Below are 26,455 nucleotides of genomic sequence, written 5' to 3'. Positions count from 1 at the left end.
CCACCGAAACTTCTGAGTAGTCTGCTAATAGTTGCTGCACTGTAATCAAAACCGACAAGCTCTTCATATTTCTTAATGTACTAAAATTTATACCATGCTGTCGTTCTTTCAATATTTCCTATGCAAAGCAACATATTTTTCCTCCCTAATTTAACCCCAGATCTCAGAGGACCCAATTTAAAACAAATTTGCATGTTTAGTCTGTGCTTTGTCTTCATGTGTTACCGTTGCCACTTTAATTCCTATGATAACAAAGTATTAGTGATGGGGACTGAATTACCCGTGAAATTTAATAACAAATAGGTGCAACAATAAATAGAGAACATTGTACAATCTTTAACACAAAATTAAAGCAAATATTAGTTAGACAAACATTAAAAATAGATTTAATAATGCTAAATGGCAGGCCTTCCGAGGAGACCTCTTGGGTCCTAAATGTTTGTGGCTTTACATCTTTTTCTATGTTAGTCCAATAAACGATAGCTTCAAACAAGGACTCCACTGTTTTGGGGTCAATTATGGCTATATCCATTTTTTCTACTGTAATGTAGGATTTTTAGAAATGTTTGTGTGCGATCTGCTTTCGACTCCTACAGCAATCAGTGAGTTTATCCAGCTATTTCGTCTGATGTAGCAATTTTGGTCCAGCTAGATACTTTAAATCCAGAGCAGCTTTTTTGATTGTTTTGTGATATATTTATTTGTTTCATAATATATTATTAAAACTTAAGCTTCAGGTAGTTTGAAACCAAAAGTTTTATTTATTTATTTGAGTTACCTCCTACCTCTTATTAATAATGTTTTTAAAGGGGAACGCTTGATTTGGTTCTAGCTGTTAGACTTTAAAATTACAACCCGTCATAGAAATTGCTGTTGGTACAGTATTTATTGCGACTTTTCAGTTTTTCCAGGTTTTGCAAGTTGATTTGCTGTAGTAGGCAAGGTGTACGTACACGGACACCAGTGTCCGCCACAAGTATTTTTGCGTCCACTCAGACCACCCAAAAATTAAAAGTTGACGGAGACTAGCGGTGTCTACTCATTTAAGGCATTCTTCCCTCTACTTGGTGCTCTGGAAAGCGATGTAATTCCTGGCTGCGTGGTGCAGTGATGGAGATACAGCTAATCCACTAGTAGTGGGCAGGAAGCTCCTGGAGGTGGGTAAGCAGTGGTGGTGCCTGCTTTTTCTGGAATGTAACCAACTCACATAAACCTGCCTTGCCAGATAGTAAGAGTATTCACTCAGTCCTTTTCCTAAGCCACTTAAGTCCTTCCAGACAAGTAGGTTAACATTATATTAGATGACTGTTTCAACCTAGATCTCTGTTTCTATCTATAGGAAACTACAGCTGGCTCTAATGAATTTCACAAATATGATGGATTTTTCAAGACTTATGAAGCTTTTCTGATACAATGGTTTGAGTCTCTACCAGATCTTATGGTGCATTTTATTTGTAATTGATAAAATGAAGGAAGTGCAAGGTATATTCTAGCATACCTCTGTTTCAGGGCACCCTCGTGATGTGCGCGGCTTCAGTGCTGAGCACTGGGATAGGAGATATCCTGGTGCTTTGAATCAATGGCCGTCAAGCACCAACATGGAGACCTGAAACAGAGATCGGTAAGAACAGACCTTGTGCTCTCACCACAAGACCACTAGGGTAGGAAGAAAAATGAGGGAGAAAGGGGAGAGAGTGTGTTTGTGTTTTGAAGGTTTCTGCGTGATGGAAAGTTTTTGTATGTTATGGCAAGTGTATTTGTGTGAGGGCAAATAAGTGTTTTAGTATGGGCGAGTGTGAATACATGTGCCTGTGTGTATGGGCAGGCATGTGTAAGGGCAGTGTAATTGTTTTTTGATAGTCCGTTCGCTATTACTTTTTCTGTTTTAGGCCTAAATGGAAGACGATTCCTTGTAAGATGTTTTAACCTAGCGGAAACATGTATTATTATTGTTAATTTAAAAAAAAAGAGTGTCCTTCACTATAGTCTGGTAACTTTAAAAATATCTGCTATGAACCATGCCATGCATATCCCTGACTGCTACCCATTCCAGTGTACTCTTTCAAATTGGTCTGGTGCTAGTGTGTTAGTATAAAGTATTTCGTTTTTTTGAGAGAGGCATCTTGTTGCATTGCCATTCTCGTTTGAGCCCAAAATTTTATTTAACTCGGCTGTTTCCTATTTCTAATTTTCGGCTTTCCTTGCCCTAAAACACGTGCACTGCCTGCAGGCTTTGGTGTGGCATACAGTAGTACTAAAATGCAACACCCACTATATAAAAGTTTTTTTCAGTAAGAAAGCACATTCATGGTTTCTGACTGTAATTAAAGGCTTCATCCTTTTGTTGTTTTTTTCTTTATTGTCGGGCTGTTATGCTCATTTTAACTCCTTTTTATAAGAGATGGTGCTTTGCCTGTTTGAAAAAATGTTAGGCCCAACAAAGTTTTCCACCTTAGGTTTGAAATACTACCATCCTATCATTCTGCACAAGTAAACAGTCCTAAATTAACTTAATATTGCTCAACATAGTTAAAATGTTAGGTGCTGTTTTTCATTCCATTTCTTCCTACCTTTCATAAATGAAGCACATCCAGATTCATCCACTCCTGATACATCACTTTTATAGATCTGAAACCTTCATAAAACAACTTTGAGGGGTTTAAAAAGCAACCAGCCAGGGGCTTGCTGGTGTATATAATGGGATAAGAAGTGCTGCTTTTAACACTATAACGTCACAGTGAAAGGAAGTAGTAATGGATAATGTAAAAAAAACATTGAACTACATTAAAATGTTGATGTGATGTCCTATTGATTAATTTTTAATTGAATAAAAAAACATCAACTGACCTCCTGCTGAGACATAAACCTAAAATACGTTGCAAAGATGTTAAAAGCTTACAAGCCAGCAACCTGTATTGTATTGTATTGCGAGTAGGCCAGGTGTCTGTTCTGTGCTTTGCGCATAGGTAATGCAGGACCAAATACCTCAAAAGTGAGTAAAACGTATACAAAGTCTTAAAGATAAATGTGTGGTTCCAGGAAATAGGATAATAGGAACTGGATCATATCACCGCTATCCAGTTAAAGAAATGTCAGACAGGGAGTGGCAAAATCTGACTGCTGTACGAAAAAAGTTTCCCCATTGCATATGTACAAGCGTCACTGTATCGTTTCAGGAATGAGAACTTTATGCATGATTTAGGGCATGATATTGGGAGGCTAGTGTGTTGAACAGAATATTGTGCTTTTAAGTGTAAAGGCAGCTCTGCAGAGTGTTTCAAGAAAGAATAGCATGGGAATGCCACAGGAGTCGCATATTTAAATAAATGGAAGCGTCATTTATAGACAATGATTTCACTGTTCCCTTAATATTCGATATGGCGTTCCCTTAATAATCTTCATGTACTTTACATATTTCATGTATTCCAATAAGAAGAGGAACCTCGCCTGTTTTACTACAATGTGTTTACTGCAAGTTCTTTTGGCAAAGTAGCTCCCCTGTGGAAGGCAAAAGATTTTGACTGTCTTGTCACATACATACGATAAATTATTTGGTAGCCCACATATCAGTTGAGACAGTTATTGTTCCACTGCTGTTTCAGCACACAAATACATTTGCACCTTAGTTGGCTTTTAGAGCGAATGAAGGTAACTAATGTTCGTTAGTATTTATTGTGCAAATTGATAGGGATGGGATTGAGGTTGAAATGTATTATATATTATATATATATACTCCATAATAAACACGCACTCACTTTTGTTGAATTTTTGCTTATTGGCTGAGCTGAGAACTATTTGTTCCGGATTTAAGACTGAGTGTGAAAACAAGTGGATTTTGTATGTGGAAATATATATATATATATATATATATAAAAGCAAAATTACAAAAATAGACACTACATAGATGAGTTCTCTAAGGTGTTCTCTTTTGTACCTAACAAATATAGTACTTGTAAAAGTGTATCGTCTGGTCTGTTTCTGATTCTTTGCATGGAATAGTAGAGAATAATGTGGAATATGTGTCTTCTAACAGTCTCGTATATCTATTCTCCAAACGGTCATTCAGATCAGGAAACTTAGTAGCTTTTCCAGAGAATTCCCAGCTTGGGTTTTAACTAAATGGAAATCAGTAGCAGTTGTAACATTCAACTTGGCAAATTCTCCCAGCAAGTCTGTGGAAGTATGAGGTTTGAACTGGAACGCTGTTGAAACGTTTTACTGTTGGACTGCAAAAATTGATTTGAAGTAGTATTTACAACATATTTCAGCTCGGTAATTAAATAGGTTTTGCTAAATGATCTCCTCAGTTTGGGTGTGTAGCATGAGAGCTGTGTAATAATGGCTCATATACTGAAAATGTAACTGCACACGGTTTCTAAACTTTTGTTTCTGTGAATGAAAATAGTTTTGTACTATTTCCTATTTACCATTGTACATCGCTGCGGAATATGGCACTTTATAAATCAATGAGTAATAATAATAATTATAATGTAATGTTGTTATGATGTACCAGATTTGCTTTTTATCCGTAACCCCATAGTGGCTGGAGTGGGGGGAAAATGTGGAAAGTGTTGAATTTTTCCAGACATGGATCTTTTGGGTTTTTTCATGTTTGTGGAAAATAACTATACTAAGACTGTGCTTTCTCAGCAATATAGCATATTATGGGACCTATTATTACCGAGCCTTCATTTTCCACGGCAGGAAGGCCTGCTTCTCATACATAAAAAAAAAAAAAATGTTTTTGCTAGATGTGTTATTCACATTAGTGTTGGCGCATAGTTTCTGGTATAATGATACATCACTTATCCGGCATATGTATTCCTACACTTGCAAATAAACAGCCTTGTAAGTGTTGAGATTAATACAATATTGGAAAAGTGGTTCTTGCAGGGTCCAATCTATGAGAGAGATATTTGAAGTTGAACTCGCTACTGCAGAGTTCGGCCTGAAACCCGAGTCTCATTGCCTACAGTAGCTAGAAGTTTGGGAAATGGCTGCCAGCACTTACCTTCATCTCAGCTGTTATGGGATTTCCTGCATTGTAGCCGGCATCCTCTGTTTAGTAGATATTCCAGATGTTCTTTTGTGTTTTTTTTCTGATGTACTGAAATGGACAAAATATAATTAGATTAGTAATAACATTGTAGCCATTGCAAGCACTTGGTATGTGCCATGGGCATGATGTTTTTTTAGATTTATTTATCTCCTGCTTGCTGATCATGTCTTTTTCTTTCTGTATAAGTATTTTTATATTCTGGTTGTAGTAGTGGTCTGGGAATTCCACAAATCTCAGTGTTACATGTTATTACACTTGTGCTGCATAGTTTGTACAGATGTGCATTATCTCTAACAGTACTGTTGCATTGCCTTAGGAACATCGGCAAATGTCTACACTTCACCGACAACAGTAGTCCGCAAGAAAAGAGGCCAGTGTTAACTTTGAAATGTGTATATTGCATACTGTTGTCTTTAGTAATGCTGTGTTTGTAATTTAGAGATACCAATCCCATTCACACTCAGGTGTTTTACCAACAATTCTATCTATGTCATTTGCTATCTATCCATGATGTTATATGATGAGTTTTTTTCACTAGGTTTTGGTCCAAAGTTTAACAATTCTGGAGTACTAGTTGGACAGTATATCTTCTTTATGAAGGGGCAGATATCAGTAACTCATTATGCACTGGTGATGCACTTTTTAATTAGGAATTACTGGTGATTAACACCTTGTAATAGTTAGATGAATGTAACAGCCTCCCATCGGAAGTGTTGTATACTAATAAAGTGAAGGAGTTTAAACATATATGGGATAAGCATAAAGTTGCGCTGAATCTAAAACAAGACCAAGGATTGGTTAAGGTCTGAATCTTTACATCAAGAAAAATGGGCAGACTTTGATATTTTTGCATGAGAGTCTACGGTGTCATCGTGGATTATTTTATTTTATGACAGATTAACAGGGCAAGACTCGTTACCCCTTTTCTCTTACATGGGCTGATTTTAAGGCGTTCAGCGTTAATTTTCTTTGTCAATCATACATATGGTACTATCAATCTCATACTGTATTGATTGTACATCCAAAACTATAGAATCATTTTGAAATTCAGGATCGGTATTCGCTAAACTCTCGGTTTGTAAATAAGTTTGAGTGCATTGACTTTCCTGTGAATTATTAAGGACTGATACTGATAAGTTTTTCCTGGAAGAAAGTCTGAGCTAGCCCTGAATAATGTATAGTTTGATCATTGAAGCTATTCCACTAGAAATTACTGGGGTTGGCTCTTCACAATGTAGGGTAAAGTGGGTGAGTAGATTTTTGCTTGCTCTCTGCAGTGCTCACAACCCAAATTGTAGCTGGTTCACTCATAACCATGGTGATTGTAAAATGATAAAAATACATTTATAATATATTTTAATTGTACTTCTTTATTTTAGAAACCTGAGTGAATTAATTGACCGCTTCGTTGGAGATTTTAAAGCCCAAGGTCCTCCAAAGTCAACTTCAGAAGATGCTGGGGCTGTCCTTCCAAGCTGTGCTGACCTATTTGTCTACTACAAGAAGTGCATGGTGCAGTGCTCACAGCTCAGTACAGGGGAGCCCATGATTGCCCTCACCACAATATTCCAGAAATACCTGCGGGAATATGCCTGGAAAATTCTTTCTGGTAACCTTCCTAAGTAAGTTTACTCAAAATGTTTTGCATGATTAACATTTCTCTTGCTAAAAACCATTATTCTCCAATGTTACACATTTTAATGAGGGAAAATATTTATCACAGGAAACAACCTTTACAGTAATAGGTTAAAAACCAGCTCCTGAGAGTCAAACAGATTTAAAACAAGCAGCTACTTAAGAACAGTAAGTAAGGTTCATTGTGCTGTATAAAATGGTGCTCTTTGAAATTATATGGAAAAGGTATAATTTTAGCCATGCATTGTATAATGATTTGCTTAGAACAGTGTACAGGTGATAATTCTGTTCACTGTCTGTAGGGCCATAGAGGGCTTTGAGTTGCAGAATAGCCTCAGTTGATTAAGAATCAAAACAGTCCCACTAATTCAGCTCCATGATAACAAAACACAGCCATGTTAGGATTAGACACTTTGATACAGTGGCGGGCTAAGCATTATGTGGCCGTATGGTGGGATGAAATGCCCAATATTTATATTGATTCTCCAATTATCCATACTTTTATGGGTAACATTTTTTTAAGGCAACGTTTATATTTTTTTCTTTTTAAGGAACTAATATTGTATTCATGTGATTATTTTTGCTACGGCAATCTTGATAAAATAGGCTTTTTGTAGCTTTCTGTGTATCGGGAAAACTTGTGATTTTATCATGGGTGATTCACGGTGTTTCCAACTCTTCTTGGTTTACTTAACATTTATAGCTGCAGGAATGCTACACCAAATATTTGCTCTAGATCATATAAAGGGCAGAGTGATAGAAAGTAAAACAAATATATTTGTCAAATATAGACCAGTTTATATGTTCCAGAAGGGAACAGTCTTTATTTAGCCATTCTAAGAGCTGGCTATTTCAGAGGCTTATCTGCAAAGAGGCCTATCTGCGAGAGAGCACTCAATTATAGGCCTTTTCTATTTAGTAAAAGTTGTGTATATGTATTGTGTGAATATGTGAATATACATAATCACTATTGAAGCACTCCCCAGATTTCTTTGAGGAATTATTGTCATGTTTTATTTCTCATCGACATTTCAGTCTCTCCAGGAGACAACCATATCAAGTGTGCACAAGCAATATATAGGCATTTCCTTACACCTTCAACCACCCCTGTGATGACACCACCAATCATTTAAAGACTAAACAAATTAAGGTTATATCCAATAATTACCAGCTTAAAACAACCAAGACTATCACAGACTCATCTGTAGTTATAGAATAACTTTTATACAGACCTTTACTGGCTATCTTACCCTTCTGTTCAAACTTAATTAGAAATGTAAATATATATATATATATATATATATATATATATATATATATATATAATACAGATATATAATATATTTTACAGCCAATTTACAAGCCAAATTGTATTCTACTGTATCTTATAATTGGTTAAACAGTCAATTATCTTTTAAGGAACAAACCATACATTTATTTTAAAAAACAAAACAAAAAACAAGTACTTGCTTTTTTAAACAGATAAAACAGTGTGTATTCATGATTGCTAACACAAAATGGCTCTGTGAATGTACTTATCCCCAGCCAATAAAAATCCCAGGAAAACTGCTATATTTTTCCTGCCTGGCACATCCAAAAGGTATAAACCTTCAATATATAGGGATTTTGTCTTTCTGTTCAGATTGAACATGTAGCAGATGGTTCATCTAAACATTATGGATCATTTGCAGGACTGAAGGCCTGCCATATGTTGGTGTTTTAGTACAGAAAGAGAGCAGTCTTACAGCAGTATAAAGTTAGCCTCCTCTGCGTCTGCTCCGGGTGTCACCTTATAAATGTCTCTGTGCTCAGCTGGCTTGTAAATTCTTCACATATGAACAGCTCTTTAAGGAAGCGACGCAGTCGGCTATGTTTCCTTACATATGAATGGCTGCTTTCGTGCATGCATGCCATGTCTGTTGCTAAATGTAGTAGTTACTCTTCAGTCCTGTAAATCTTTATTTCTGTCAAGGGGATGTGAGGATTATTGTGGTAATCGAGAAGGTGTATGTTTCTCCTTTACGTGCATTAGGACACTAGTCAGATTCCTTTCCTCTGACATGTTCTCCAAACCTATTTTCTTTCTTGTTAGCTGTTGCCTATACCTGGACTTTGCACTTCAAAAAAACAAAAAATGAATAACACTAGTTGCTTCCAAAACAAATATGTGTGGAGTACATGCAAGGAAAGCGGCCATCTCAAAGAAAGCTTTTACGGTGACTGAGGTGAAACATACAAAACCACATTAACTCTCATGACTCAGGCCTGAGAAGAAATTACATGGTTGAATCTGGGAGTGTGAAGTAGAGAATTTGTATAAACACACTATTGTTAACATTAATCATGAACCCTTTTAGTTTTATTGTCTCTGATCAGGCAATGTATGTGTTCTTGCTATCTTAAAAACAACAGCATATCTAATTCACTGTCACTCCATCAGGACCACCAGCAGCAGTGGTGGGCTTAATATCAGCAGTCTTCTGAAGGAAAAGGAGGGCTCTGAAGTGGCCAAGTTCACCACAGAGGAACTGTGCCTAATCTGCAGTATCTTGAGTACAGCCGAGTATTGCTTAGCAACAACCCAGCAGGTGAGTACAGACTGCTAATGGACCAGGTAATTGCGTTGCCATCTCAGAATGTATATATGAAAAACTTGCCAAACCATTTTACAAAAATGAAGTTGTACTCTACAGTTCCAACCAGGTACTATAGGCAACAAACTGGTTAGGTGATCTGAGTAACACACAAACACACATATACGCTCACTGGCCACTTTGTTACTACACCTTTTCAATTGCTTGTTAACACAAATAGTTAATCCGCCAATCACATGGCAGCAACTCAATGCATTTAGGCATGGAGATGTCGTCAAGACAACTTGCTGAAGTTGAAACCGAGCATCAGAATGGGGAAGAAAGGGGATTTAAGTGACTTTGAACGTGACATGGTTGTTGGTGCCAGACGGGCTGGTCTGAGTACCGATCTACTGGGATTTTCATGCACAACCATCTCTAGGGTTTACAGAGAATGGTCAGAAAAAGAGAAAAGATCCAGTGAGTGGCAGTTGTGTGGACGAAAACGCCTCTTTGATGTCAGAGATGAACGGGCAGACTGGTTCAAGATGACAGAAAGGTAACAGTAACTCAAATAACCACGCGTTACAACCAAGGTATGCAGAATACCATTTCTGCACAACATGTCGAAGCTTGAAGAAGATGGACTACAGCTGCAGAAGACTACAACGGGTGCCACTCCTGTCAGCTTAGAATAGAAGCTACGGCTACAATTCGCACAGGCTCACCAAAATTGGACAATGGAAGACTGGAAGAACGTTGCCTGGTCTGATGAGTCTCAATTGCAGCTGCAACCTTTAGATGGTAGGGTCAGACTTTGGTGTAAACAACATGAAAGCATGAATCTATCCTGCCTTCTATCAACGGTTCAGGCTGGTGGTGGTGGTGTGATGTGTGTGGGACATTTTCTTGGCACACTTTTGGCCCCTTAGTACCAATTGAACATCGTTTAAATGCGACAGCCTACCTGAGTATTGTTGCTGACCATGTCTATCCCTTTATGACCACAGTGTACCCATTTTCTGATAATGCACCATGTCACAAAGCTCACATCGTCACCAACTGGTTTCTTGAACATGACCATGGGTTCACTGTACTCCAATGGCCGCCACAGTCACCAGATCTCAATCCAATAGAGCACCTTTGGGATGTGGTGCAACAGGAGATTTGCATCATGGATGAGCAGCCGACAAATCTTCCTCAACTGCGTAATGCCATCGTGTCCATATGGACCAAAATCTCTGAGGAATGTTACCAGCACCTTGTAGAAAGTATGCCACAAAGAATGAAGGCAGTTCTGAGGGCAAAAAGAGCTCCAACCCGGTACTAGCAAGATGTACCTGATAAAGTGGGCAGTGACTGTATATAATCTGAAACAACATGTGAAACCTAAGAAACAAAGTTTGAGTTGATAATCCCAGGAAGTAAAAGGTTACAGGTGCAGTGAAAGCAGGTCAGCATTTGTAGTATGCATCCATACTCCTGCATGAAAACAGAATTAAAGTTAACCTTACACTTTAGAGGCAATACAATAATAGTAAAAACAAATAAAATAAATTATATTTGAAAGTGTTGGTCTGCTTTTAAAAATATTTAAAACACTTCATAATAATAAGTTAAAATAAAAGCCAAACCCTTACCAAATCTGCCATTTCTTCTTAAGGTTTAATCACATAAAACAACACTAAGTGTTTCAGTTGTCTAGGCAACATTTTTACACATGACAAAATGCCCCTTACAAAAATTATTGGGGTGAGGCAAAAGTTTACATTGATAACATGATTCAATTATTTCTGGGAAGGGATTGCGTATTCAGCAGTAATTTGGAATGATAATTGCATTTAGCTACCAAAGTGGTAAATTAAGCAGAGTAGGTGGGAGAAGACCTTTAAAAATCTATTTACGGCAGTTTGTCATAGGGTTATGTGTAGGGAAAGACTTACAGTAATTATTTTCAGATTTGGTTTGTTTGTTAATGTTGGTGTATACATGGAACTTTTATGGAGATTCTTGATGTTGCTCTAGTCTAAGAATCTTCCATGTTTTAGTCCTAACCGCAGTTTTTGAATATATGCTGCTTCTTGTTTATACTGATTTTACTATAGTTGAGCATGCACTAAAAGATTTGAAAATGTGTGTAAGACTAGGCAGAGCTAAAGTGTGCAAGAACTGTGTTTTTTGATCTCCTATAAATAGTGGGGTCCTGTTAGAATTTGCCAGATTGATGGATTGTTGCTAGCAAATGAAGCCACCAAAACACAGCACGTTGCAAAAATGTGGAAATATGCAGCAAGTTAATATGTGTAAGCAAACGTGCACACAGCACATATATTCAATTACAGACAGGCCTCTAGAGAATAACTGAATAATCTCCTAATGATTTTTCTTGATGTCATTTAACAGCTTGAAGAGAAGCTGAAAGAAAAAGTAGATATCACCCTGACCGACAGAATTAACCTTACTGGAGAGATGGACACCTTCAGCACGTGAGCTTATCTAATTTCTTCTGTAGCTACAGTGTGGTTGATTCAGCAAATTTTGAAGTGACCCACAGCTTTCTATGGAAAGCTCAGGTTAAACCACTAAAGTTAACCTGACTACTTACTTACATTCATCTTAAAAACAAAAGAAAAGAGGGGAGCCAGTTATGCCCTTCCATGGTGCATTCACCACAGTATAAAACATAGGCAGGGAGGTAAAATAACCCTAAAAATCAATACACGTGATGCACTTTGAAATGAAAAGTATTTTGTTTTACAAGCATTAAGTTACGTAGGAACATTTGACTTTTTTCTAATGTATAGACCTTAAATCAGTACGTGATCTTAGATTCAGGATAGCATTATGCCTATCCCATGCATCTTTAAATCCCCTCACTGTATTGGCCTCTACCATTTCTGCTGGGAATTTATCTACCACTCTCAGTAAAGTAAAACATCCTTAAATTACATTTAAACCTCTGACCCTCTATTTTCACCGGGCCTTGCAAAAGTATTCACCCTTCCTTGGTTTTTCTTATTTTGTTGCATCACATCCTAGAATAAGAATATTTTTATTTGGATTTAATATAACGGACATATACAAAATAGTTGTGCATGTTATTTTCTAAACTTCACCAGTTTTGGCTATTTTGTGTATGTCCAGGTTGTAATGCGACAAAATAGGAAAAATGGCTGAATACTTTTGCAAGCCACTGTAGATCATGACCTCTTATTCTACCATTTCTTTGGTAAATCCTCCTCCAAGCTGTGCTTACTGCGATCCCTTTCACAATTCACAATTTTATTAGCCATCCTCTGAACACTTGCAGTATGTCAATATCCTACATTTATTTAACATTAAACTACAGCTGCCACATTCTTGACAATTCATTTACTTAAATATTTTGTCATTTTACTTGTTCCATCAGGAATACCTGCCTCGATGCACACCTTTTATATATATTTTACCATTTTGTAATATTGCCAAAAGTAATGGGTCTCAATACTGATCCCTGAGGTACCCCACTACTAGCAAGACCTTCCTAAATATTTCCAATTAACTACAACCGTCTGTCTCCTGTCACTGAACCATTGCCTTACCCATTCCAATATTTTAACATCAAAACCCAAATAAAGGTTGCGAAATGCTTTGTAAATCAAGGGAATTCCAGTGCTGACATATTGTTAATTTCAGCACAATGAACTTAGATTAGTTGAGATAAACTTTATGTAGTCCTTAATTATACGATTAATTACAGCAATTTGCTGCACAGAAAATGTTAGTGTAACCTTATCAAAGTAATCTAATTAATACAAGTGTTGTTACTGTGATCCTAAATGTGCTAAAATGTATATTACATTATACACTATTATATTTTTATAATCATACTAAAAGTGAATATTTTTGTACTTGAATATAGTATGTTGTCTATGGAATCCTTGTGTAATTTATATTTGTACAGTGAACAGTGATATCACCGTTTTGTTTTTAGAGTTATCTCAAACAGTATCCAGCTTCTTGTGCAAGATCTGGATTCAGCCTGTGATCCAGCTCTTACGGCAATGAGCAAGGTAGGTGCAAGAATATAAATGTAAATTGACTTTGCTAACAAATTGTGCAATTATTTTTTCTTTTATCTAGGTTATTGCTGCATATTTGACACACACACACGCTCCTTTTTTTACACACCAAAACATGACCTATACGCAGCTCATAGCCTGTTTCTCAACATGGTGGATCTATGCCTCAGTCTACACTTTTTTCACTGCCTGCTGAAGATTTAATCATCATGCAAAGTAAACATGATTCTGGTTTTTGCATCATTGGGATAGGTTGAAGAAAATATTTGGTGAAAAAGAAGATACTGAAGTTCCACATGTGACCCACCGCTATCCTATAATTAGTTTGTCAAACCAGTATCTCAGGGGCAGAAACATTCTGCAAATCACTTTAGATCTAGCAGTACTCTTCTGGACATTGATCCAGTGTCATCGCCAAAGCGTTAAGACAAGTTGTAGCATATTTAAAATGTACGTAACCCCTTCTACAGCCAGTAAACAAAATTCAAGCACTGAAGACTGTGATATAAATGTAAGCTGTGCATGAGAAAACAAGTTTATTATTATTATTTATTCTTTCACACAAAGCATTTGCATTCCATTACAAAAAGGTCATTTCGATGGCACACTTAGTACTGACCCATCTGCTGTGTATCTGCTGCCTGAACAGACCTGTTCCTAAGAGCGATACCCTCTTTACTGAGCAGTGCAGCCCTAGTTTCATGTTGAGTGCATATTGTTTTGCATGGATGCCAGTACATTTTACTGCACATGGACAATTGCAGCTAATAGTTCTTGAAATTAGAAAATGAGACTGACTCATTTAACTCCTACCCAGCTGCCACTACCAAAAATGTTGGGCTTACCTCAGTATGCATTTTGAGCATGTTCAATAGAAATAAATAGAATACCTGCTGCTCTTCAATAAGATTGCTGCTGAGCATGTTTAGGAAGTGTAGGGCTAGATATTTATGGGTAGAGCTTAGGTCACTGCTAGCTGTCTAGTTTATCTCCTCCACATTCGATGTTTAAAAGTTATATTTTTACCTTTATTTCAGCATGTGGGTTGTGAGAAAATAGTGTGCCTTGGTCTCTGTTCAATAGGTTATATGGATATATGCTTAAATAAGCCATCTACCTGTATTATTTTTAAATGCAATTCTAATTGAACTTTCTCAGTTTCTTAGAGCAGAAGGTCTAGCCCCAACTCCCCTCCTGGGCCACTCTCCTTAGCCCCCTTATTTGCTCCTACCTCTACCCAAACTCACGCCCCCTCACCCACTCCAGTTGCAACACAGCCCCCTTATGTACTCCTACCTTTCCCCACACCCCCTCACCCACTCCAGTCACAACATTTAAGCTGAACTCAGCAGCAGTGAATTCACGGTAACATAATCTAAAATAAGTTAAAATCGCATTAGGTGGAATTATTTGCTTTTGAAATCTCAGTTCTTTATGATTCAGCCCCTGACTGCATATGTCATTTATTGATCTGTACCTGGACAAATAGACACATAGAGGTAGCAATAGCAGATGCTGTTTCTATTTCATGTAATGCATGCTAAGGATAACTAGTTGAAAACTACCTGGAACATTCCCAAGGAAAATACAAGAAGAGTGAAAATGAATTCTGACAGGGACAAAACAGTCACAGTAGAGTTCAGTTTGCTATTAATGACTTTTCAAGCTGCTCCTACTCTGAGTCGAAAAAAGGTACAATAAAAGGACTATTATTTTCCAGCAACTTTATTAATGTAAGATGAACATATTTTAGGATTAAAAAAATTGGCAACGGAAAGTGACCTAAATTACTGTGTTGTAATCAGAGACACTACAATTAAGCCCATTGGGCTTTAGAGACCTAAAATAAATTACTTAGCCTTGTATAGTGCATAATCAGGGCTCATTACCCTAGAAATATGCCCATTTTTTTAAGTAAATGTACGTTAACAGTGCCTTTTAATCTTACTATAACAGTGATGGCATTAACAGGGTGAATTTGTACTGTTTGTTAGTGTATTTAAGGATTTCCAACCTAATTAGGACCTAAAGTTAAAATTAGGCCACCAGAAATGTCTTATATATCAGAAGTTGTCTGAACCTTCAGGATCATTAATGTGCAGATTTGCTGACTGCCGTTTACAAGTAGGAATCTTAACAGTGACAACAATCCCTTTATATGTTTTGAGTTTCGGCTGTAAACGTTAAATACAAGTCGCAGAGAAAGAGTAGATAGGTCACAGGCCTGTGACATTAAGGAAGAACACACTGTCCCTTCTTAATCAACATCAGTTACACGTGATCAGTGTAATCACCAGTAGTGTGTAGATAATGTGTGGAGATTCCTTCGAAACCATGCCATCAATTGAACTACATTATGCAGGGTTAGCAGAGCTCCAGTGGGAAAAGTTCCTTTGGGGTTGCCCTGTTTCCAAGCACTCACATGAAATTCTATGTTCCTTGTGAATTTTGGATGATTAAGACGATCCTCGCTACTCAATTCCTTAATTAAATATGATGAGAAAATTAACCTACCACTGTCTGCCTCATCTACCAGGTTATATATACTAACGGGTTTCATGGTGTTTAACTTAGAATTAGGTGACCAAATGTAATTGTATATGCCCTTGTTTACATTTCCTATATGTTGCCATACAGATGCAGTGGCAAAATGTGGAACATGTGGGGGATCAAAGTCCTTACGTTACCTCCATCATTCTTCATGTCAAGCAGAATGTTCCCATTATTAGAGATAACCTCGCCTCAACCAGAAAGTACTTCACTCAGTTCTGCATTAAGTTTGCGAAGTAAGTTGCTTACAACCTGGAATGTTGCTTTTTTCTTATTTTATTATTGTGTATGTATCATAACCATATAGACAGTGAGTTCCATAAATGATGGCAATATGTGAACTTTTAAATGGATCCTTGCAGTTTAAATATAATATCTCTGCTCCTCCAATTTCAGAAACACTACTAGAGCAGCACCACCAGCTATGCACAGGCAATACTGATATCCCTTCCAGAGGGGTGTGAGGATAAGGCCTTTAGTGAGCAAACCAAGTAAAACGCTTCCTCTTCTGAAATGTGAGGGTGTTTAGTGTTCTTCAAGTGTTCTGGGCAAACCCTGGTTATGTTCAGTAGTGGCTAACAATGTTTTTCTTGTATGTTGAGATAATTGCATGTGTGTGCTATAGGGCAATGGAGTTTTCCTTCCATTATTCAAGAAAGACCCATGCTAAGGATAAGCCACCATATATGAAGTTTAGAAAACGTTTCTGCGACACTAGGAGAGGTGCATCAAAAGAGAGCAGGTGTCTTGTACCAATGTGAGAGAAGGATGTAAGCTTCAAATGACAAAGCAGTCCCCTGGGAAATGTGATGCTGATCTAATAAATATATATTAAAAAGAAAATATTTAAATATATGTGATGGGGCAGTAGCCACATTTCAGCAACGTTCTTGGATTATTCCACCTGCCTTTAAATGTCTGCTTAACCATGTTTTTATTTGCAGAGTGTTACAGTACAAGCATGACTGTTTGCAGAGCACTTAAAGAGACAGCGTGTTTATCATTTATCAAATCTCTCAAACCTTCTCTAAATAATGTGTTTGTTTGCAAGTTGCTCTATAGGAAAAGTCCAGCTGTTTTAGCTGTTCAGTGTGGGCCTAAGGGCTTATTTACACACCTGGATCATGTAGCCTTTCCTGTGCAGTTTGGGCAAGTTCCATCTTTCCTTCGGCTGTTTGCTCTCTCAGGCCACATTTTACCTCGTTAAGTGCTTGGCATTATTTCTGTAAAGTTTATTTTATTTTCAATATTTGCTTTTTATATACAAAGGAAATTAATCCTATCTGTATTCATTTTATACTTTTCTAAATATAGCAACAATGCCACTATTAAATTAAATTTTTTTAATGGAGACCATATGTATTTAAGGAGAAGTTACAGCTATAGATAGGCTTTCTAGTATGCGTTTGGATGAATGGTTTATATAGGTTTATTTTCTCTTTGTTGCTGATTTTATTTACCATCTTAATACCATCTAAATTTTGTAGCCTTCTTTAATGCTAGAGGATGAAAAAATATTTAATTATATAAAACTGTTATGTACTGTATGCTTATGTGTGCCAGTGTAATGCTATTACATTATTTTGTTTGACTTTTGCAGGGGAATTTTTAAGTGCCTTATGTTAATGGACAGTACTATATAGTGAAATGGTTAAACCAAATTTAGTAATTCTATTACATTTTCATTATGCATTATTACATAATTTTGTGTCTAATTCTTTTGTGAAAAAGAAGCATGTTAATTCAATTCTTCTTACTTTTTTAGTTCTTTTATTCCAAAATTCATCAACCACCTCTTTAAATGCAAGCCTATCAGCATGGTGGGTGCAGAACAGGTAAGCAAATGGAGTGTATGGAAAGAATATTTGTTAAAACGCTCTTCCTCATTGCATGCTGAAATTACAGCAGTCGATTCCATTAATCAAAATGGGCAGTTGTTCTTAAACCAAGATGGGCTAGAAAAAGAATAATTTAAGTAGATCTGTGACAAAATAATTATCCTTTTTCTGTGTAAATACAGGAGGTTACTAGGTAGAGTACTTCACCTTCATGCTTCACCTAAAGGCATACATGTGCTTCTGACCCACAGTTCACCTGTCTGTATACTTTGCTGGCTTTGGGGGGACGGGGTGTTCATCTTTTAACTCAGGGAAGTCTAATTTTCCTTAAGGAAACAGAAACTTGTCATTATAAAAATGGTCCTGATAAGTGAAAATGGAGCCTCACATAATAAGTGTGCATCACTTATGGTATAATATGGTAGTGTTCTAGCAAAACCGTTAGACTTATTGAACCAGTCCCTATTGAACGGAGTACTTCCACATAAAATTGCAATGTTTGGGGTTGGATGTTGAAATAGTTGAATTGATAATGGTTTGTATTTAGAAGAATGTTTTATTAGTGGGGTATCTCAGGGATCATTACTGGGACCCATGTATTTATTAGGGATAATACAAAAGATAGATGCCAAATGGCAAGAGATTTAAGTAAATTAGAAGAATTGTGGAGAGTGTGGTAGCTGCAGTTTAATATTGATAAAAATAAAGTGGTGCACTTGGCATGTAAAACCCCCCAAGGCACAAAATAGCACTGGAGTGGCATTGTGTATGGTTCTGAAAACCCCATCTCCAGAAGAACATTGACATTTTGGAGAGATCTCATGAGGGGTACAAAATGATAAATAGTTTTCAGGATAAAAAAAGTAAATTAAAGTTAATTAAAGTAAATAAAAAAGGGATTTAAAACAATTCAGGAGGAAAGCTTATTTCGAAAGGTGAGTAATGTAAGGACAAGAAGTCAATCTAAAACTAGAGGGTCTGAGGTTTACATGTAATGTAAAGACTTTTACTTTACAGAGAGGGTGGTAGATAAGTGAAACAGTCTCCCAACAGAAGTAGTAAAGGTTAATGCAGTGAGGAAGATGAAACATGCATGGGATAGGCATAAAGCTATCCCAATGATGATATAGAGGACTGGTTAAAGTTTGAGTCTTTACATCAGGAAAAACGGGCAGACTAGATGGACTGAATGGTTCTTATCTGTGGTCAAACTCTGTTTCTAATGCTTTTACCACCTTTATTAAAAGCATGGTGGACTTAAGGGACAAGTAGGTCATTGGATAGTAGGACAGATATGCTGCCAGCGCCCAGCCCCCCCCCCCCCCCCCGACTTACCAATGCAGAATCCTTGTGTCTAGCGGGGCCGGCAATGGTCATCTTCGCGATTCGCGTATACAACTTACCGTGCCGACAAGGGAGGTTGTTTAATCACATCACGCAGACAACCTCCCCTGCTAGCACTTCCCACAGCGGAAGTGTCGGAACCGGAAGTTGTCTATGCGTATCGCACAGACGTCCACCGGCTGTCAGAGAGTAGGATCCAGTTCCCCTGAAGCGCTGCGGGGGATCTGGTCCTAACCCTGCTGCCTGCCCGGCACCCGGAACTGCATGTCCCGGGAGTCGGGCGATATGAATTGCGCATTCTTGTGCTAAATAATTTTTATTTATTTTTAACTATGAGGACTTCACATAAAACAAAAGACTTAAACCATATATGAGTTTAAAATATTTCAAGGTAGCGCCATTAGGGTATTTACTTGCATTTTAAAAACTACATGAAAGCAGATTTATGGTTTATTTGTACTCCTTTTCTGTATAAAAATAACACTTTCCATACAGGTATTACGGTATTTGCCCGAATATAGGCCGCACCCCCACTTTAAAGATGTGAAGTGTGGGGGGGTGAGTTTGGCCTATATTCGGGCAAATACCGTAATACCTGTATGGATAGTGTTATTTTTATACAGAAAAGGAGTACAAATAAACCATAAATCTGCTTTCATGTAGTTTTTAAAATGCAAGTAAATACCCTGAATTTGTAGTCACAAAACTTTCTAGGCCCAGAAATCAGTGAGAGGAAAAGTAAACGTTTTGTGTCATTTACTTTATTTTAATCTGCATATTTTATTAAAGGCCATATTTTCTCACAGTGAAAAATGAGTGCGGCCCGCGCACGTATACAATTCTGATGAAGTGGCCCACTGCAGAAAAATTTGGACACCCCTGGGGTAGACAGTGAGAAGGGGGGGTAGGGAGAGGGTAGCTAGTGAGAAGGGGGGGGTAGGGAGAGGGTAGCTAGTGAGAAGGGGGGGTAGGGAGAGGGTAGCTAGGGAGAAGGGGGGTAGGGAGAGGGTAGCTAGTGTGAAGGGGTGGTAGGGAGAGGGTAGTTAGTGAGAAGGGGCGATAGGGAGAGGGTAGATAGTGTGAGAAGGGAGGGTAGGGAGAGGGGTAGATAGTAAGAAAGTGTGAGAGGGGGAGAGGAGGTAGATAGTGTGAGAAAGTAGGGATCTGATGGGGGAAAATGCTGTCCCCCCAGATTTTTAGGGGTTCCTACGCCCATGATGGCAACAGTATAATTGGCGTAGCAGGGTGTACTACTCGCTCAAATCCCTTTTCTCTAGTGTAGCCTTCCGTTACCTCATACATTGAAGTCTTGTGTGTTTCAGAGTACACGCAAGACATCCCTTGCTTGCCTGCCTGCTGCCATCATAACATCATAAAATCTAAAAGATGCTGCCATGAGTTGTTTTGGGGCCCCTTACAGAACAAATGATCTGGGCCCCTATCCCCAGATGACACCACACACATCATTTTTGTTTTACTCTTCTTTTTTGGTGGCAAAGATAACACAGGCAAGCCATTTGGAGGCACTGACAAGCTGTTTGGGTGCTAAAGTGGCACAGGCAAGCTATTTGGGCAAAAAGATGGTGGAAACAAGCAATTTGGATACAAAGAGGCCAGCAGGAGCATGGTCAGTGAGGGTTAGGGTGACCACATTTTATTTTTACCATTCAAGGACACAGTATTAAGCTGATGAGATTGCGCACACACATGTATCTCAAATACACACTAATTCACGTATGCACGCACCCTCACATACGCATAAAAAACATTTTCTATTACAGAAATTATTAGGAAGCCTTGGGAAATTTAATAATATTATAATATACATACATCCATTATCAGACATGAGCAGTCTCAATCAACCCACTCTATTACCAGACATGAGCAGTCTCAGGCAATGAACCTCCTGCATTACCAGATATGAGCAGTTTCAGACAACCCCCTCTATCACTAGACATTACACACACACAGTCACACACACACAGTCACACACACATACACAGTCACACAAACTGACAGTCAAATAGGCACACAATGGGTTTCTTATCTGCTGCTGGCTGCAGCGTACACTGAGCTCCATGTTGAGGAACTCGGACATTCAGGAGAGGCTTTTGAACTCTCATCCAATCAGGAGAGTTTCTCTCAGTCAGTCAGGACAGGCAAGCCCCTTACAACTGTAATGGTTGTACCCCCTGATGGTAGCCCTGGTTCTGCATGCCGCCAGCTGATCTATTATGACATCAGCTGGCTGGCATACTGGCAAAAGCCCTGATCCCTGCTACCACACAAATCACTATTTGTAACCACTTCCCAAACCCGTCTGTCCCTCTCTATAAAAAGAGGAAAATAAATACACAGGGACATATGTTTTTATGTAAATGTTGTTGTTATTATTCTTCTAGAGTGGACAGATAAGCTTTTGTAGTTTTTAGCCAGGTAACATTACCAGAATGTCTAGGTAGACAGGAGTTGTAGCCCCCAAAAGCAGGTGCACTGGTATACCTGTGGACATGTGCATGACACTTTTTTTATGTGCCTAAATTGTGTACTGTCGTCTACATGGTCTCCATGAGCTTTTAAAAACTACTTTAGTTTGGAGTTTTGGGGAAAACTATGTTTGAGGGTTGGGGTTACCACTATACATTGTTATGAAAGGCACATTTTGTCCAATCAAATTTGTCCTAAAAACAAAATATATTGGTTTCCTTTAAAGTATATACTGTTTCTAAGGTTGTCACCGATATGCTACTATGAAAAATATGAAAATAGATCAGCCATCCTATGGAGAGAAACATGCCCCAACCATTTTAAGTACCAAGACGTATGTTACGTATTTGACCCAGCTACATGTATTGATCAGGATAGACTGCTGGAAATTATTATTTGGGGTTTAAGATTAGCATTCTCTGTTAAGCGTATTTAAAAAAGTAGTTGGCCATGTAGTATATAAGTCCATGTGCATTGCCATTAACAATAAATTAGAGTTTTGAAAACAAAGAAAGGAAGGACCTCTTAATATCAAACATTGTACTTTGATTTATTTATTTTAATTAGCATTAGGAAGTGTTTTAAAAGGTTTATTATTCTCCAAATACGACTGTTTAAACAATGTCATAGTCACATAGCTACCCTTGCCATCAATCATCTGGCTGTGTTGAGCTGTATGGTAATTTGGCCACTTAGTGTTCATTTGGAATCGGCTCAGCCAAATTTATGTCAGGAGATTTGGAACAAGCTGTGGATACTAAACCACTCTTCCTGTTGGGTAGTTTCTATTTATATTTTGTTGCTATACTTTGTGGTTGTGCCAAGCAAACATGAGCACTTTACAATATTTATCAGAGATGGGGGAAAAAAAGTACAAGTATTCATCTTGACAGAAATCATTGATATTTTCCATTTGGTTGTATGTTTGCCAAGTTATATTAACTGTATCGTGGCATAAAATTAAAATCTTTGTCTAGACAGCAACGTTATCTTGTACTTAGAATGTAATGTTTTATTGCAGCTTTCTTCCATTTTTAACCCCTTCAGCCTATGGGGATTTCATAACCAAAATACCAAAATATTTATTTTTCATTTTTACCATATGTTTGTTAAACCACTATTCCCCTTTTCCATATTTGATAAAGCCACACAAATTATACATCATTTTTGGGGAAGTAGGGTCTTCTTTTAAAATAATAGAAATACATAAAACATAATTATTAGTGATAGTAGATCAAAAAACCCTATACTAAAATAGAAAAATATTTTTTTTTTGCAATCTTGCTTAACCTGTCTTCTGTACTATAGGTGCCACAGCTGAACAATGACCCAATTTATGTTCGGCAACATCTCCTGATTAGTCACATTTTTGATCTTCCAGAGGGTCATATCTAGATGTAATATGGTGTAAATATTACCCCATATTACATTTTTTTAATACAATTGACTTAAGGGCTTTGGGTTTTTGCACTGTTTCCTGGGCAGTAAGGCTCAAGATCCCTTTGGGGTTCTGGCAAACATTTTTATGCCTGTGATGTCATGGTGACACAGCCCTGCATTGCAGATTGCAGTATATGCAATCAGCCAGCAGTGGGATAGCCCAGCTGGGTCTAGAATGACCCTGCTGAGGCTCTCCTGTTCTCAAATCAACTTCTGGTCAACAGTGACACCTACCTGGAGTGAACAGGTGATTGGGCATTCCTTCAATGACAATGAACACTGTTACACACGATTAGACAGGGGAGGGTCCAGATTGTTGATAGTGGCAGTGTAGCGGCAGAGAGACGTTTCTGCCACTACAACAAAATCAGCAAAAGGAACGACAACAAAGCTCAGAATTTTTATTTTGTGGGCTGAATGTCTCCCTAACTTCTCTACCGACCATTTCCTTGTCTCACAGCTCTGTTTCTTCTCCAGAATCTTCATTATCTTCTTGTTCTTCCATTTTCTTTCTTCGTCTGAAACATGTGAACATGACTTCCTGGTGAGTTTCCAGTGAAAAACCTCTGCCCCAAATTGAGATGTGGAGAGTGTGTGCCTGACAGCTCTGCCGTTTTTGCCAAAGACAACCTCTTGTGAACCTCAGCAAAAATGGTGGAGCTTCCGTTGAGATCCTCTTCTTTGATTGTAGGATCAGGGAGAGGGTCTACACAGAAGCTCTGCCATTTTGCCTGAAAGTAACCTTCCATGAACTTTCGCAAAAATGGCAGAGCTTCCAGTGACATCCCCCTCCCTCGGTTGGTGGATCTTAGAGTGAGTGTGCCCAGAATGTCCACCATTTTGCCTGGAGATAACCTTCTATGAACGTTCCCGATTGCTGCCATTCTTGCTAAGCTCGCCGGGAGGTCATGTCCGTAGAGATGCAGTTGAAGAAAGAAAATGGAAGACAGAAGAACAAAAAGATGGCATTTCTGGAGACAGAGTGGCATACAGGGGGCTAAAAGGGCATATGGGGCACTCTGCCTCCAGAAAAGCCTTATGCCACCCATATAACATCCCCCCCTACTTACCAGTGCTTCTGACTCCCTAGAGTCTGGTGGGGGCAGCGGGTGTTTTGCCAGAACTTCTATGAGCACCGGAAGGTCATGTGACGCCGGTGCTGCGTCATAGAAGCTACGGCGGAAGTACAAGTACAGGGGGGTTCTCTGCGTTCATCAAGCGGACGTTCGCCAGCTGGCAGAGAAGAGACTTCCCCGCAGTGCTACAGGGAATTCTCTCTGGCAGCCGGGGAAGGTATGTGCAATGCGCGTAGACAACCTCCGCTGCTGCCGGCGCTCGGTGATAGACACCCGGTGTAAGTGCCGGCAGCAGCTGAGGTTACCAGACAGGAGGATCCAGGTCCCCTTAGTCTCATAGTCGGACCTCATATGAGGTCTGATTAGAAGACGACCTTGATTAGAAGACAAGGGGTATTTTTCAGAGCATTTGCTCTGGAAAAAACCTTGTCTTATGATCGAGCAAATATGGTACTTATGAAGGAGCTGAATCAATGGGACTGCACTGCATTTGAAGCTAAATGAGACTCTCAAGCGATATAAAGCCTTCTCTGGACACCATTAATGAGGCACCTGTGCGGTAGGAAGGGCTGCTCAACCCTAAGGATTGGTCAGAACCTGCATAAATGCACAGCACACAAAAAAATTTTTTTCAAGTGTCTGTCAGAAATGATTCATACAGTACTTCAATTTCTCAGAAAGTATAAATAGGAGATCTGTGTGTTGCAACATCTTCAAAGAACGATTTAGACTTTTATTATATGTGCCCTGCGGTGAATACCACTTAAAAATATTTCACTGAGTTTGTGGAACTGAGGTTTGGTAAGAAGTCATTATAAATATCCCAAAACCAAACGGATGCAGCTAAAATCTAAAACTCACTTTTGGCAAAAGCAACTTTAAACTAGGAATCACATTTCAGAAATGTTGACAGCTGGAACATAAGCTTCCCTGAAAATGGATTCAGTTTCCTCGTATTTCTTGGATCAAGCACATCTAATTCTTAAGCACCACAGACTAAGATTTCAGGATAATACTCTGCTCAATGAAACACAACTTTAATATCAATTATGTTCAATTAAGACATTGTCAGTAGAGAAACTGACAGCCTGCTGTAGGCTTTAAAATCAAAGATATGCATTTTGGGGGTCTGTAGTCGTTCAGTGGTGGAGCGTATCCCATATCAAATAAGATTAAAACTATATGGTTTGTGTAGAATTTATAAACATGCAAGTATACAATTTATTGCTTTCCATAGAATTCAGGTTAAATGGAGACAATTTGACAGTAGATAACTATTTGGCCCATCTAGTCTGCTTGTTTTTTGTCTTTGATTCATGATAGCCATGTTTTTATTACAAGCATGTTTAAGTTCCCTTACTGTAATGACCTCTATCTCTTCTGAAGGAAGCCTATTCCAATCATCTTCCGCTATACCGACATGTACCATGTTAAAGGCATGTACTGCATTTAGTAGATGAGCTAAGCAGACTATAGTACCACTATATAGTTTATTCACTAGGTTGCTTGGGCATTTCAACTCCCTTACTTCTTACTCCTCTAAGCATTGTCATAAATGACATATATATATATATATATATATATATATATATATATATATATATAACCACTTGACAAACATTGTCTGCCTTTTCTAGAATTACTATTTTACTTATTAATTTTAAATGATAACTTTATGCACTTCACAGCCTTTCTTGAATTCCTTGTGTTTGCCTGCCCTACTTTCACGGAAAGCTGGTTCAGGTAACAACACCCCTTTGTGTAAAGTATACTATTTTGTACTTGTTAAGGGCCAACTATATCTGTTGGCACTGCATGATAACCATCATCAATCAAGTTATTTATACACTACAGAATGCAAACTCCATAGATTTTCTCCTCCAAGAAGGCCCTGGAAATTGTATAGTTCAAGTGGTGAGATGACTTTCATGCAGGAGAGACTAACAAGGATTTACCTTTTTGGTGGTGCTTTGCCTTTAGCTGACAAGGCACCATTGTAGTTTAAACCCTGAGGTGCTAATGTCTCTTGGGGAATGTCTTAATGTTTCACTAATCTTGCCTGACTTGGTACACAAACAATAGAAACCACTGCATACTTCAGAGTTGATTAACCATAGTTTCTGGAAACACAAGTACGCAGAACTTTTGTTAATCAGTGTTCCGAAGGAAGTCATTCAGTTGTTCCAGAGCTAGACAGTCACTTTGTCTCCTTTTTATTCCTGAATGCACCCGTGAGCTGAGCACCCCTCGAGACTGCCTTTAGGTAATTAAAATTTGCTCTGTGGGAGAGCAGGCAGCTCTTTGACGCTCCCAACAGGTGTGCTTATATGACACGGACGTAAAGAAGGATTTTTATTTCATTCATTTGTTTCCTGTTGCTCAGCTGTGCAGT

General features: G+C 38.2%; 1 protein-coding gene across 1 annotated transcript in view; it reads left to right on the top strand.

The window, feature by feature from the left end:
* LOC149300986 (vacuolar protein sorting-associated protein 53 homolog) overlaps window positions 1–26,455 on the top strand; it is an 88,251-nt gene that overhangs the window by 54,854 nt on the left and 6,942 nt on the right. The window contains exons 14-19 of the mRNA XM_089484576.1: window positions 6,439–6,681; window positions 9,135–9,282; window positions 11,671–11,753; window positions 13,241–13,319; window positions 15,966–16,114; window positions 17,644–17,713. Of these exons, the coding sequence (XP_089340702.1) occupies window positions 6,439–6,681; window positions 9,135–9,282; window positions 11,671–11,753; window positions 13,241–13,319; window positions 15,966–16,114; window positions 17,644–17,713 (772 nt within the window). The remainder of the gene's footprint in view (window positions 1–6,438; window positions 6,682–9,134; window positions 9,283–11,670; window positions 11,754–13,240; window positions 13,320–15,965; window positions 16,115–17,643; window positions 17,714–26,455) is intronic.

Source organism: Sceloporus occidentalis, unplaced genomic scaffold (assembly GCF_023333645.1).
Source record: "Sceloporus occidentalis isolate IW3139 unplaced genomic scaffold, rSceOcc1.0.p SCAF_22, whole genome shotgun sequence".
In the NCBI taxonomy this organism is placed as follows: domain Eukaryota; kingdom Metazoa; phylum Chordata; class Lepidosauria; order Squamata; family Phrynosomatidae; genus Sceloporus; species Sceloporus occidentalis.
This window is presented reverse-complemented; position numbering and strand designations above follow the sequence as displayed.